A 14,671-nucleotide genomic window follows, 5' to 3' on the forward strand; every position below is an offset into this window, starting at 1 on the left:
TGTATGAAATTGCTACCTGGAATCTTTCAGGCATTCAGTAAGAAGAAGATTGATGACAGAAAAGAATGGTTAACAAATTTTATGGAAGATCGGAGACAGCGTAGGTTACATGGCTTACCAGAGGTTAGTCATAAAGAATGGTGATCTGGGGGAAGAAAGAGAAGGAGACTAAAATTCATGCAGCAATAATGACAGTATTGCTATATAACTTTTTTCTTAGCAATTTTTGTATGGTACAGCAACAAAGCATTTGACTTACAATGATTTCATCAACAAGGAATTGATTCTCTTCTCAAACTCAGACAATGAAAGATCTATACCATCTCTTGTTGATGGTAAGTAGCTTTTCTTTAAAAATCTTTCTCATGTTTGAATGTTATTGAGTATGATTTAATTTCATGTACTTTAAGCCATCCTTATAATAAATTTTAAAATTCTGATGCTGCTTTTGAGATGTTTTGATAGGACTGAAATCTTTTATATTTCTTAATTTGAATCTTTTAAACCCTTTTTGAGTTTTTTAAGGAAAATTAATTTTGGTAAGTTCTAAAATGTTTATCAGAGATTAAATTTTAAAAACACCTTTATACCTCAATACCCAAACCTAATAATTTAATTTATTTAACTTGATGAAAATAATTTAGAAACTGCTATCCAATAGAGCATATTTTGGTCTTCTATCTATAACTTCTTAATTTTCATTTTATAACCTTTAACAAGTTAGTTGATCTTTGTGTTCTTTGGTTTTTCAGCTAATTACAGATGGTTCTACCCATCCATCTAATTCTGGCTTTAAGTTACATCCCTTCTGTGAAATCTTCCCTAACAATTGCAATCTAACTTGGTCTCAGATGCCTAGACTTCTGTGCCAATCATTATGTGCCTCTTATTTTACTTGTGTTAATTTTGCCTCCTCAAATTAGATTATAAAATTCTCAAGGAAAGTGGCCATATTTTATCATCCTCTTGTTTCCACCATGCTCTGGGCCCACAATGATGATGATGATAGCTAGCATATACTGAAAAGTTTATTAGTGTGCTCATTGGCCTAGAGCAAGAAGAGTGATAAGGAAGCAGAGTGCTTTGCTTTCATTATCTAATGTAATCCTTATGATCACCCTATTAGGATTATTAATCACCCTATTGTGATTATTTCTATTACAATGATGAGGACACTGAGACTTACCGGTTTAGTAATTTGTGAAAAGTCACATGGTAAATGGCCGAGTTGAAAAGAGTATCCAGATTGGTGAGATTCTAAAGCCTGCATTCTTAACTGCCATAATATATCTCTTCTTTATAAGGGTTTTTCTGATTTGGAATACTCTTAATAATAGTTTTCAGGCTTGTTGATAGTTTGCTGGTACTTTAGTTACAACTGACGTTTTGGGTATATGAATGTTGGGAAACTCCTGTGAATGGAGTTAGGTGCCACTGAGCAGGTCTTTAAGACCAGAAGGTGGTCTTTCAATTGGTACTTCACTTTTGGAATAGATTGAGATGGTATATAAACTTGTTAGTTTGTACTCATTTTGTTACAGAATCTTAAGTAACAATTTTAGTCATTTATTTTCAAAAGCAAACTATATCTTTGCTTTTTTTCTCTTGACTATATAGAACATTGTTGTTATTAAAAGAAACATTACAACTATATCTTGAGTAATATTTTTAAAGGAGGGATGTTCTTTTTAAAAATAGGCTTTAAACCAGGCCAACGAAAAGTTTTATTTACCTGTTTCAAGAGGAATGATAAACGTGAAGTGAAAGTTGCCCAATTGGCTGGATCTGTTGCGGAGATGTCTGCTTATCATCATGGGGAAGTAAGCATTAAGACTGGAGTCAATTGAGAACTATACTTACTGGCATGAGGAATGATAATTAAGCATAATCATAGTATTTTTCTTTTCATAAGGTCTTTGGATTCATAAGAGAATCCAGAGTTTGGATTTTAATAAAAATTAGGGAATACATATAGAAAATTTAGAATATTAATGTTATATTCTGTCTATTTCTATTCTATAGCAAGCATTGATGATGACTATTGTGAATTTGGCTCAGAACTTTGTGGGAAGTAACAACATTAACTTGCTTCAGCCTATTGGTCAGTTTGGAACTCGGCTTCATGGTGGCAAAGATGCTGCAAGCCCTCGTTATATTTTCACAATGTTAAGGTAACAATTTGCTGGTATAATGGTATAAAGTTCCATTTGAAGTTTATTGAATTAACTAAATGTTTAATAGAATTGTAACTATGGAGAGATATAATTGGACATTCTGTTGAGGGTGAATGATCCATTTATTTGATCACAAATAGAATGAAGTTTGTTGTTCTCAATTTTTATGAATTATTGGTGAAACCAGTCCTAATGAATATAAGGATTTTTTCTGACCCAACTTCACTTTTTACACTGAAGATGGGTTTGTGGTTTAGTCAGAGTAAGAGGAAATCCTTAAAAAGTTACTTGTCAATACTAAGAATTTAGTAAGTACATATGTATATAAGTAAAATAGGGCTGTTTTAGTCTGGCTTTGTGCCTGAGAGAAATATTTTTGGTAGTAAGGTTAGGTAAATTTTATTAAGCACATGTAGTCAAAATTTTAAAAATGCATTCTTCTAAAAAGATTTTTTGAAATGTAAAATCTTTAATTATGTATAAATAAAGTTTTATTTCCGAAAATATAACTTTTTCCATATTTTTATTTTTCCTTTCATTAGCTCTTTAGCAAGACTGCTTTTTCCTGCCGTGGATGACAACCTGCTTAAATTCCTTTATGATGACAATCAACGCGTAGAGCCTGAGTGGTATATTCCCATAATTCCCATGGTTTTAATAAATGGTGCTGAGGGCATTGGTACTGGATGGGCTTGTAAACTACCCAACTATGATGCTAGAGAAATTGTGAACAATGTCAGACGAATGCTAGAAGGCTTGGATCCTCATCCCATGGTAATTATTTAGAACTTATTTCTTGTATTGTTTATTTAACAAGTGATAATGTGTAAACTATAACTTCTAGTCATTTTAGAAAAGTAATAGAACCGTTTTCATTTTAGAACATAGTGTAGGGCCCGCCCTGTGGCCCAGTGGTTAAGTTTGCGCACTCCGCTTCAGGAGCCTGGGCTTCATTGGTTTGGATCACCACTCATCAAGCCATGCTGTGGTAGCATCCCACATAGAAGAGCTAGAATGACCTACAACTAGGATATACAACTATGTACTAGGGCTTTGGGGAGAAAAGAAAAAGGGGGTAAGATCAGCAACAGATGTGCAGGGCCAATCTTACTCAGAAAAAAAAAAGAATATAGTGTAGACAATGAAGCCTTCTTATTAGTGTGTGACTTGATATGTGCCTACAGTAAAGGATATAAGCTTGAGATAAGGTTTATAGGGAGAAACTGTTTATTGAAATTTAAAAAGACTCCTATATTACAGGCTTTGAAATATCTAAATTATATAGAGAATAATGCTTTTATGACAAAATTGTATGTAACTTTGTTTTTGTTCTCAAACTACTAAGTCATATTAGAGTTGTAAGAATCCTTAAAAACTCATTGTATGTATTTTAATGTATCCCCATATTTTTTTATTTTTGCCCTTACATCATTCTCTGTGCTCTGTTCTTCCCCTAAACTCCCTCCAAGAAAAACCTCTCAAAAAAGTGTCCTCCCCTCTTCCACATTATTTAAAATGATCTGAAAATGTCCCTTTATCATGATACACTTAAATAAAAGTGTAGTTTATTACAAAAATGATAGTAATTATAGAAAATATAAATAAGCAAAGAGAAAACATTATTCATCAACCCACCATGTAGAAATAAACTTAATATTTTTATATGTTGCTCTCCAAGTTTCCATTTTTGTATTTTGTTTTTTTTTAAGTTTTTTTTATTTTTTCCTTTTTCTCCCCAAAGCCCCCCGGTACATAGTTGTATATTCTTTGCTGCGGGTCCTTCCAGTTGTGTCATGTGGGACGCCGCCTCAGCGCGGTTCGATGAGCAGTGCCATGTCCATGCCCAGGATTCGAACCAACGAAACACTGGGCTACCTGCAGCGGAGAGCGCGAACCCAACCACTCGGCCACGGGGCCAGCCCCCTCATTTTTGTATTTTAAAACAGAATATTGCATTATGAATTTTATTTAAAATCTGTTTTCCCCTTAAATACTTCAAAATACTTTAGAATATTTTTAACAGAAGCATCAAATTACCTTTTATGATTATGTTTTAATTCTTTCAGATACGTTTTAGAGTATTAAGTCAATGTATTTGATCAATACATGCTTCTTATGTGATAGATATATATCTATCTCTCTCTCTCTCTCTCTATCTGATACTATGCTAAGTAGCTAGATAAAGAACTATGATCCTTGTCTTCAAAAAGTTAATCTGTTGTCAAGACAAGACATCAGGGCATGAAGTTTACAGTGACAAAAGATAATAGTTCCTCAGTGTGCCAGAAGAAGTGTCCTATGCTGTATGCCTAACTTCTTAGTGATAATAGCAAATATGAATTTTAGATGAGGGAGAGATTGCTTGTAATTAGGCTGAGAAGGATGAGTAAGATTTATATAGATCAGTGAGGTATGGGGGGCTGAATATATGTCAGGGCTGGTGGGTCGAGTGAGTGAAAGTGAGAATATTCAAAATATCCAATCAAAATATGGAAGAAGAGTAGTAGTCTGGAAGGCAAATCATTGGAGAACAGGTAGAAAGTTAGACTGGGTTCAGACTATGGAAGGCTTTCAATGTACCATCCAAGGAGTTTGAATTTAAAGGATTATTAATTTAGGGGAGAAGGAGGTATGGAGGCAATAGGCTGAAAAAAAAAGTAATGTTCTAGGAAGACTAGGAAAGATGATGCTAAGGTTTTGAGATTGGGGTATGTTGAGATAATATTAACAGAAGCTGTGAATTCAAGATTGAGTTATTATTTGGAGAGGGACTCTTAAAGATGAGGAATTTAGTTTCAGTCATGTTAATCTGTCAGTAGCAGTAGACCATAGACTAAGGGGCACTCAAATGGTGGTACTGGCACTCGAGAGAGAAGTCAGGGCCTTAAGTTATTTTTATTTTTCTCTGCAGCTTCCAAACTACAAAAACTTTAAAGGAACGATCCAAGAACTTGGTCAAAACCAGTATGCAGTCAGTGGTGAAATATTTGTGGTGGATAGAAACACAGTAGAGATTACAGAGCTTCCAGTTAGAACTTGGACACAGGTTAGTTTAAGTATGTGAGCGCCTGTGAGGAGGGCATTGCATTGAGCAATGCTTTCTGGTAAGAATATGATTCCGTCATTGTTTGCCTCAAGTCTGTATAGTGTTTAAAAATTCCTATATACATTTTTGCCCCATTCAGTTGAATTTGGGCTTTGAATATTCAAATAGTAATTAAAACGTTTTTTAACTTATCTAAATGTAGAATGACTTAAGCGTACTTTTTAAGAGACTTATCTTTGTTTATCTTGAAATGAGTAGAATAATATGTAAGAAATAGTGTTTTGAACCCTTATAAATATGGTCAGTTCATGTCAGTGTCAGCTGTTACAAATCTAAAAGTATGAATGTCATCTCTTGTCAGTACTTGTTGATGACATCCTCTCATACTCAGCCTTTTCCTTGCCCTGTGGAGTATGAGCAGATCAGAACCATTACCGTGTGTATCTTCTGTCACCATTGAGATTCCCATATATTGTCTTCTATAGCAACTGGGCAGGAGATGATAGAAATGGAGTTTTCTCCTTTTTTCCCCACTGGAGTTGAAAATTTTTAAAAAATCACATGACTTGTAGTATGAGAACATGAGTATATGTCTTGAAAAGAATTATTTGTTTTTAAATCTTCTATATGAAAAGAATTACTTATTTTTAAATCTTTTATAGGTATATAAAGAACAGGTTTTAGAACCTATGCTAAATGGAACAGATAAAACACCAGCATTAATTTCTGATTATAAAGAATATCATACTGATACAACTGTGAAATTTGTGGTGAAAATGACTGAAGAGAAACTAGCACAAGCAGAAGCTGCTGGACTGCACAAAGTTTTTAAACTTCAAACTACTCTTACTTGTAATTCTATGGTAATTGATTAAATTTACTATTAATTTAACCTTTCTTTTTTTCCATAAGTTGGATTTTTGTAATGGCTTCATGATTGCAGTGGCTGTAGTAAGTCTGAATGCCTTTTCCCCCCCCGTATATTTGCTGAAGAGTCTAGAGGTACATTCCTTTTTCTCTACTATTATCGACTACTCTTAATCCCAACTCTCCATTTGTACATCTCGGCTTGAGCACACAGAATACACATACCCTCACACACACTGACTAAAAGTTATAAGAGTGATTGTTGTAGAATGTTCATGTGCTTTATGCCTGTCTCTATTAGCATTTTAATTGTGGCGTACTTATCTCCTCATAATCTGCTTTATGAAACTTGTATATTTGTGTCTATATATAATTGGAGAGGAAGGTACAAAGTGAATGTGTACGATTATCCTTGTTTCATTTCTTATGAGCTTTTAGATTTAAAAAAGGGTAAAAAGAAAATATCCATTAAAAGCGCAAGGGCTGAGAAAAAGTGCCATAATCTGCCAAGAAGGGCTTATGGGAAAAGGAGAAAAAGGATAGAAAAGAAGTAAAATTTGCCCTCAAATTGAGGAACTTTGTGTGAATTATAGCACAGTTATAAAAAACAAAAAAGAGAGAGGCAAATGCACATCCATTGAGTATATAAGGGAGTGAGAACTTTAACATTTTTAAACTTAGAGATAGAATATGTTTGTTTTTAGTTTGAAAAAAATTTTTCTTAAGTAGTTTTATAGCCTTTTTAAGTAAGAACCTTTTTTTTAAAGGACTTATTTTTATATTTCAAAGTTATTCCTATTTTAAATATTGGCATAGTTTTGAGAATTAAATTTATCAGTTTCTTGGAGTCACCGAAGGACTATTTAATCAGAAATGTGCCCAATAGTTTTGTTCTGTTTAATGGCTTTTAGAGATGATGTGTGTTCATCTAAGTATTATGTTTATTTTAAATACTGTAGATATCATATAAGTTAAAAATACCAATATACAGACTTATGTAATCTTCAAAAACTTTGTGTTTTGCTTAGGTACTCTTTGATCATATGGGATGTCTGAAGAAGTATGAAACTGTGCAAGACATTTTGAAAGAATTCTTTGATTTACGATTAAGTTATTATGGTTTGCGTAAGGAGTGGCTTGTAGGAATGCTGGGAGCAGAATCTACAAAGCTTAACAATCAAGCCCGTTTCATTTTAGAGAAGATACAAGGGAAAATTACTATAGGTAAGACGCAACCTTTAAAAATTTAAACATTAGTTAAAATGGAAAAAAATCTTTATTAATAGAAGACATTTTTATCAGTAGAATATAAACAAATACAAATTGAATCTCTTTTCTTGATCCTAACTTTATTTTTCCCTCACATAGAGAATAGGTCAAAGAAAGATTTGATTCAAATGTTAGTCCAGAGAGGTTATGAATCTGACCCAGTGAAAGCCTGGAAAGAAGCACAAGAAAAGGTAATCATTTGCAGAAAAAGACATTCAGAGAAGCTTATAAAAGCATCTTCCAAAATAAACAAAAACGCAACCCCTAAATTTTAAATTTAGTACTAGTAAAGGTGCTGAGTTGTCTTTGGAGGCTGAAGTCTTCTGTTTATCCACAGAATAGATATAGTACAGGAATTTGCAGTGCACACTCACCACAAAGCACTTTGCTAGTGTGACTCAGCCAGGGCCTGGAGAAATGACTCCAGGTGTGAGAAGGTAGCTCAGTCTCCTTGGCCTTTTTTCTGAGCCCGCCATTATAGAGTGTGAGTTGTGGTGGTGGTTTTTTTTGAGGTACATGTATACTATCTGGGAACTATAATGTAGCACGTAAATCATTTCACACTGATCAGTGTATGGTCACAATACGATAGCCAGTCACCATTCACTTGAAAGACTAGAGACAAAATGTTCAATATTACAGTATTTATAGAGCACCAAGTATGTGCTTTGCCCTGTGCTTAGATCTTTGGCTGGAGATTTAAATCCTGGAACTTCAGATTAAAAGTCTGATGTTTTATTAATTCAGTTGTCCACTTCAGATCATAAAATACTAAATTAATTCAGTGAATGGAATACTGAAACTTTGATATTCCTCTCAAGAATTAGTTTTTTACTGTTTTGTATAATTAAAAGAAAAATTTTAAAAGGCAATACAATGTTGTGATTGAGAACACAAATGTACAAGGAAGAAAATTGGAAATGATTAATTTTTTGGATACTTAGAATATTGTGTATATGTGCTACTGATAATGTTAGCTTCTTTAAAAAGTACAGTTATGTACAGTTAAAAAGTACAGTTATGATTATGTGACATAACTGAAACTTTGAACTTCCTACATTTATGAGTTCTCAACCATAATCAAACCATATTGAAATGCTGCTTTTGTTTACATTATTTAAGCTTTTTTCAACTTTGAACAATCAATAGAATGCCATATATCAGAGTGATTATAATTAGATTAAATTGTGTGTTTGGCAATTACATATTAAGATAATAGGCTTATTCATCATTTGAGGAAAACGGGGTAGGACAAGAGGGGGAGCGTTCAGAGTGAAGATGATCCAAGCACTTTGCTTTCCTTTCAGTGTGTTTTATTGCATTCTTAAACCCCAAATTATGGTTTATACACTGCTTGCCCTTCCGTATCACTGTAGGTTTAAACTGTATCTTACAAAAAGGAACTAGTAAGCTAATGAATTTAATGCTTAGTTTTAGAAGACAAAGTAGGGTTTGGGAATGCCCTTCTGGTAGAAGTAGACTTCATGGGTAAAATCTAGTGCTTGATTTCAGTAATTTCATTGGCACCATCAAAATTTTCTCAGCATCTTGGCCATATCTTCGCTTTGGGGTTCAGGTAACAAAAGGAGCTGCTCTTACAAGAGTGTCCTATTGTGTAGAGTTGGAGAAAAGAGAATTTATCAAGCAGATAATTGGAAGATTAAAGTTTTTTCAAAAACAGAATTCTGTCTTTGGAACTTGAAAAATTTATTTTTCTTGATTTCTGAAACTATCTAGTCATCTTCATGTTCACAATGGTAGATACACATATTCCTTGAATGCTCATTAACAATACTTTGGGTGTCATCAAAACCTAGAGCAAATAGACTTCTAAAGTGTGAGCCTAACAGGATTTTATGACACCCTAATTTTAATGTGTAACAACCTAAATATTCTATAGCAACACACTGTTTCATGAAGAATTTTTAAAAACTTATAGAATTTATTAATTTGTCAAAAGTTATCTAGGTACTTATTAATCATCTATCAACTCAACAACAGCATTCCTTATTTGGCTAATGTGGCTTAATTGAATTCGTAGTTTTGTTTATGTAATGAAGCACTTTGCTTTGCAATTTTTATTTTTATCCCTTTACTTCTAAAGTAGACTTAAAGTTTACTTCATATGTATACATTATTGTACTGAAAATTTTAAATTAAATTGTAAAGCTATTTTTTTCTTTTTTGATTATCAAAAGTGAACTTTTTTTTTTTATGGAATGTCATGGTTAACTCCATCATTTTTAATTATTTGAGTGCCTTAAACAATTTAGATGCAATTTTATTTAATGGCTGTTGTTATTTTAAAAATTTTAAAGGTGATGTCACCTATAATGACTTCTATTAAATACATTAGATTTTGAATTTTAATATTAGCATAAGAGGACTTTTTATTCCAACTATTTCTAGGGAAAAAGACCTTATGAATAAAATTTTAGAATAGCCCTCACAATTCTTACTCTAACTCACCAGCTCTTAAATTCTTAAGTGAACTTTGTCTAAGTCCTCACTTGAATCTTCTTGCTTTAGAGAATTTTTATTAAGAATTCATCCCTAGCAAGTGACTGTAATTTAGCATGTTTATTACAACTATAAAATATTCTTCATAAGTGATATTTATTTTGGGTTTCAAATTGTTCATTCGCTCACTAATATAAAAATCTGACAAGAGACAGTGATAAAACATTATAAAAATCTGACAAGAGACAGTGATAAAACATTAGTTCTACTCTATTAATTTTAAGATGTGGTGTCTTCTCATTTCTAGACTTAGTGCCTGAGCAAAGCAGTTAATTTTTCATCAGATTCCTGCATAAATAGGGACTGAATATACCATTCCTTTTGAAGACTTTATTGAGCATTTTTAGAAAATTTAAACTTTTTATAGGAAATATATTTTTAGAGGCAATGTTGCAGATAATCTAAAATAACCCCATCACCCTGAAGATGTAGCACTAAGAGAATAGCATTTGTGGAATTTTTAACTGAGTATTCAATAAAATTCAATATTGATTTGATACTATACAGGGCGTTAATATAAAGTTTATTATTTTTTACAGGCAGCAGAAGAGGAAGAAACACAAAACCAGCATGATGATAGTTCCTCTGATTCGGGAACTCCTTCAGGCCCTGATTTTAATTATATTTTAAATATGTCTCTGTGGTCTCTTACTAAAGAAAAAGTTGAAGAACTGATTAAACAGAGAGATGCAAAAGTATGAACTTTTGTGGGTTAAATAATTTGAAACTATTTCAGTGTTATTGATATCTTTTTCTTTTTCCAAAAATAAGTATTTTGATTTACCCTTTATACATTTTTAAATTATTGAATGTTTAAATTATACTACTTTCTTATTATAGGGGCGAGAGGTCAATGATCTTAAAAGAAAATCTCCTTCAGATCTTTGGAAAGAAGATTTAGCAGCATTTGTTGAAGAACTGGATGTAGGTTAAGTCTCCATTAAAATATATTTGGAAAAGTAATGTTTATGAAACAAGAATGAAAATTCTTTTTTTTTTTTAATTGAGTTAATGATAGGGTAAAATCTTGTGAAATTTCAGTTGTACATTAGTGTTTGTCATTCGTGTTGTAGGTGCACCACTTCGCCCTTTGTGCCCACCCCCCACCCCACCTTTCCCTTGGTATCCACTAAACTGTTCTCTTAGTCCACATTTTTAAATTCCTCATATGGGTGGAGTCATACACAGATTATCCTTCTCTAGCTGGCTTATTTCACTTAACATAATTCCCTCAAGGTTCATCCATGTTATTGCAAATGGAATGATTTTGTTCTGTTTTGCAGCTGAGTAGTATTCCATTGTATATATGTACCACATCTTCTTTATCCATTCATCTGTTGATGGGCACTTAGGTTGCTTCCATGTCTTGGCTATTGTAAATAATGCTGCAATGAACATTGGGGTACATAGGACTTTTGGGATTGCTGACTTCAAGCTCTTTGGATAAATACCCAGTAGTGGGATGACTGGATCGTATGGTAGTTCTATTTTTAATTTTTTGAGGAATCTCCATACTGTTTTCCATAGTGGCTGCACCAGTTTGCATTCCCACCAGCAGTGTATGAGGGTTCCTTTTTCTCCACAACCTCTCCAACATTTGTTACTATTAGTTTTAGATATTTTTGTCATTCTAATGGGTGTAAGGTGATATCTCAGTGTAGTTTTGATTTGCATTTCCCTGATGATCAGTGATGATGAGCATCTTTTCATGTGCCATCCGTATATCTTCTTTGGAGAAATGTCTGTTCATGTCTCCAGCCCATTGTTTGATTGGGTTGTTTGATTTTTTGTTGTTGAGTTGTGAGAGTTCTTTATATATTATGGATATTAAGCCTTTGTCAGATATATGACTTGCAAATATTTTTTCCCAGTTAGTGGGTTGTTTTTTTGTTTCAATCCTGTTTTTTTCATTTGCCTTGAAGAAGCTCTTTAGTCTGATGAAGTCCCATTTGTTTATTCTTTCTGTTGTTTCCCTTCTCTGAGAAGGCATGGTGTCCGAAAAGATCCTTTTAATACTGATGTCAAAGAGTGTACTGCCTACGTTTTCTTCTAGAAGCCTTATGGTTTCAGGTGTCACCTTTAGGTCTTTGATCCATTTTGAGTTTATTTTGGTGAATGGTGAAAAAGAATGGTCAATTTTCATTCTTTTACATGTGGCTTTCCAGTTTTCCCAGCACCATTTGTTGAAAAGACTTTCTTTTCTCCATTGTATGCCCTCAGCTCCTTTGTCGAAGATAAGCTGTCCATAGATGTGTGGTTTTATTTCTGGGCTTTCAATTCTGTTCCATTGATCTGTGCACCTGTTTTTGTACCAGTACCATGCTGTTTTGATTACTGTAGCTTTGTAGTATGTTTTGAAGTCAGGGATTGTGATGCCTCCCGTTTTGTTCTTTTTTCTCAGGATTGCTTTAGAAATTCGGGGTCTTTTGTTGCCCCATATGAATTTTAGGATTCTTTGTTCTAATTCTGTAAAGAATGTCATTGGGATTCTGATTGGGATGGTGTTGAATCTGTAGATTGCTTTAGGTAGAATGGACATTTTAACTATGTTTATTCTTCCAATCCATGTACATGGAATGTCTTTCCATCTCCTTATGTCGTCATCCAATTCTCTCAGAAAGGCCTTGCAATTTTCATTATATAAGTCCTTCACTTCCTTAGTTAAATTTACCCCAAGGTATTTTATTCTTTTTGTTGTGATTGTGAATGGTATTGTGTTCTTGAGTTCTTTTTCTGTTAAATGCTACTGATTTATGCAAATTGATTTTGTACCCTGCAACTTTGCTGTAGTTGTTGATTACTTCTAAGAGTTTTCCAATGGATTCTTTGGGGTTTTCTATATATAAGATCATGTCGTCTGCAAACAGCGAGAGTTTCACTTCTTCCCTCCCTATTTGGATTCCTTTTATTCCTTTTTCTTGCCTGATTGCTCTGGCCAAGACCTCCAGTACTATGTTAAATAAGAGTGGTGATAGAGGGCATCCTTGCCTCATTCCTGTTTTCAGGGGGATGGCATTCAGTTTTTGCCCATTGAGTATGATGTTGGCTATGGGTTTGTCATATATGGCCTTTATTATGTTGAGGTAGTTTCCGTCTATGCCCATTTTGTTCAGAGTTTACAAATTATCTCAGAGTTTATTTTAACTCTGTGAAGGTTAATGTGTTTATAAACTTCATTAGGATTAAGCTGCTAGCTATATGAAATTAGAAAGAAAAGTTAGGTCTTGTGTAGATGAATGTAAAAAGCTATGGAGTTGAAATTTATAATAAATTAAATTCTAATACTTACTATGGGTTAAAATTTCTTAACTGTCTTCAAATTAGCTTGTTGATTCAGCTTAATGCTCCCCAAAGACGTAAGAGCAATATTGGTATGGTTGAATATAGGTACTTTGATTTTTAAAAAGTAGAATGATAGTCTCTTTAGACTTAGAGAAATTTTAATATTTTTTGTTATAACTTAGTTTTCTCCAGGTAGAATGCTAGTTTAAAAATTAAAAGAAAAATATGTAGAGAAAGATAGAAGACGTAAACTTTTTCTAAAATTGCCCAATTTGGAGCTGGCCCCGTGGCCAAGTGGTTAAGTTCATGCCTTCCACTGCAGGTGGCCCAGTGTTTTGTTGGTTCAATCCTGGGCGCGGACATGGCACTGCTCATCGAGCCATGCTGGGGTGGTGTCCCACGTGCCACAACTAGAAGGACCCACAACTAAGAATATACAACTATGCACCAGGGGGCTTTGGGGAGAAAAAGGAAAAAAATAAAATCTTTAAAATTGCCCAATTTGTTTTTAAGTAATTAACTCACTTAAAATCGTAGAATTAAATTAATAGTAGCAGTATGATCATCTCATTTTGAGTAGCACAAGGTCAGTTACTATTTATTATTACTCATATGATATTATGTAATTTTTTACTTTTTAGTTGTTTTATTGCTTTATTGTCCACATGCTCTAGTTTTATTTTCATGGCCTAAGTCGGAATTAGAACTCTTAAGAATGAGTGTGGTATATTAGTTTCCTAATAGAATTTGTGGAATTCTTTAGTGCTATTGTTCTGGGTTCCCTTAATGATCTTTCAAGTGCCATAGTATAGGTATACCTTGATTTATGCTTTTCTTACATTGTTAATGAATTAGATTTTTTTAAATTTGAGACCTTTTTTCCTGCTGACTTTTACATTTAGAAATTAATATCCATTAAAAATGAAACAAGCGAACATTGAGGAAAATTATTCTTGATTAATGTTAATAATATTCTAATATGGCTTTAAATTTGATCACTGATTATTAACATAGTGAGATAATAGAAAACTTTTTTTGGTTGTGCCTAAAAATTTCCTCCCTATTAAAAAGTCATCACTCAAAACAATTCCAGTGAATGATACTCTTCTTTCACTTTTAATTTATCACCTTTTTCACAAAAATAATTTTATTATTTGATAATTAGCAAAGTAGGTCCAAAAACTTATTTATTCTGGATATAGTGTTTTTTTTTTACATCTAAAAAGATTTAGACTCAAATTTTATCTCTATATCATTTAAAGTCTAATGATACCATTAATTGGATATCTATTGTGTGCTGGCACTGCATTCTTTTTTTTTTTTGAAGATTTTTTTATTTTTTTCCTTTTTCTCCCCAAAGCCCCCCAGTACATAGTTGTATATTCTTCGTTGTGGGTCCTTCTAGTTGTGGCATGTGGGATGCTGCCTCAGCGTGGTTTGATGAGCAGTGTCATGTCTGCGCCCAGGATTCGAACCAACGAAACACTGGGCTGCCTGCAGCGGAGCACACGAA

At 33.2% G+C, this 14,671-nt stretch overlaps 1 protein-coding gene across 2 annotated transcripts in view; it reads left to right on the forward strand.

Moving 5' to 3' along the window:
- Nucleotides 1-14,671, forward strand: part of TOP2B (DNA topoisomerase II beta) — a 59,937-nt gene that overhangs the window by 30,982 nt on the left and 14,284 nt on the right. For both annotated transcript variants that reach the window (XM_023620838.2, XM_023620839.2), the window contains exons 17-27: nucleotides 31-123; nucleotides 221-335; nucleotides 1,699-1,820; nucleotides 2,023-2,171; nucleotides 2,717-2,948; nucleotides 5,086-5,220; nucleotides 5,883-6,083; nucleotides 7,116-7,311; nucleotides 7,456-7,547; nucleotides 10,416-10,571; nucleotides 10,717-10,800. In XM_023620838.2, the coding sequence (XP_023476606.1) occupies nucleotides 31-123; nucleotides 221-335; nucleotides 1,699-1,820; nucleotides 2,023-2,171; nucleotides 2,717-2,948; nucleotides 5,086-5,220; nucleotides 5,883-6,083; nucleotides 7,116-7,311; nucleotides 7,456-7,547; nucleotides 10,416-10,571; nucleotides 10,717-10,800 (1,575 nt within the window). The remainder of the gene's footprint in view (nucleotides 1-30; nucleotides 124-220; nucleotides 336-1,698; nucleotides 1,821-2,022; nucleotides 2,172-2,716; nucleotides 2,949-5,085; nucleotides 5,221-5,882; nucleotides 6,084-7,115; nucleotides 7,312-7,455; nucleotides 7,548-10,415; nucleotides 10,572-10,716; nucleotides 10,801-14,671) is intronic.

The sequence above is a fragment of the Equus caballus genome, chromosome 16, assembly GCF_041296265.1.
Source record: "Equus caballus isolate H_3958 breed thoroughbred chromosome 16, TB-T2T, whole genome shotgun sequence".
NCBI classification, from domain to species: domain Eukaryota; kingdom Metazoa; phylum Chordata; class Mammalia; order Perissodactyla; family Equidae; genus Equus; species Equus caballus.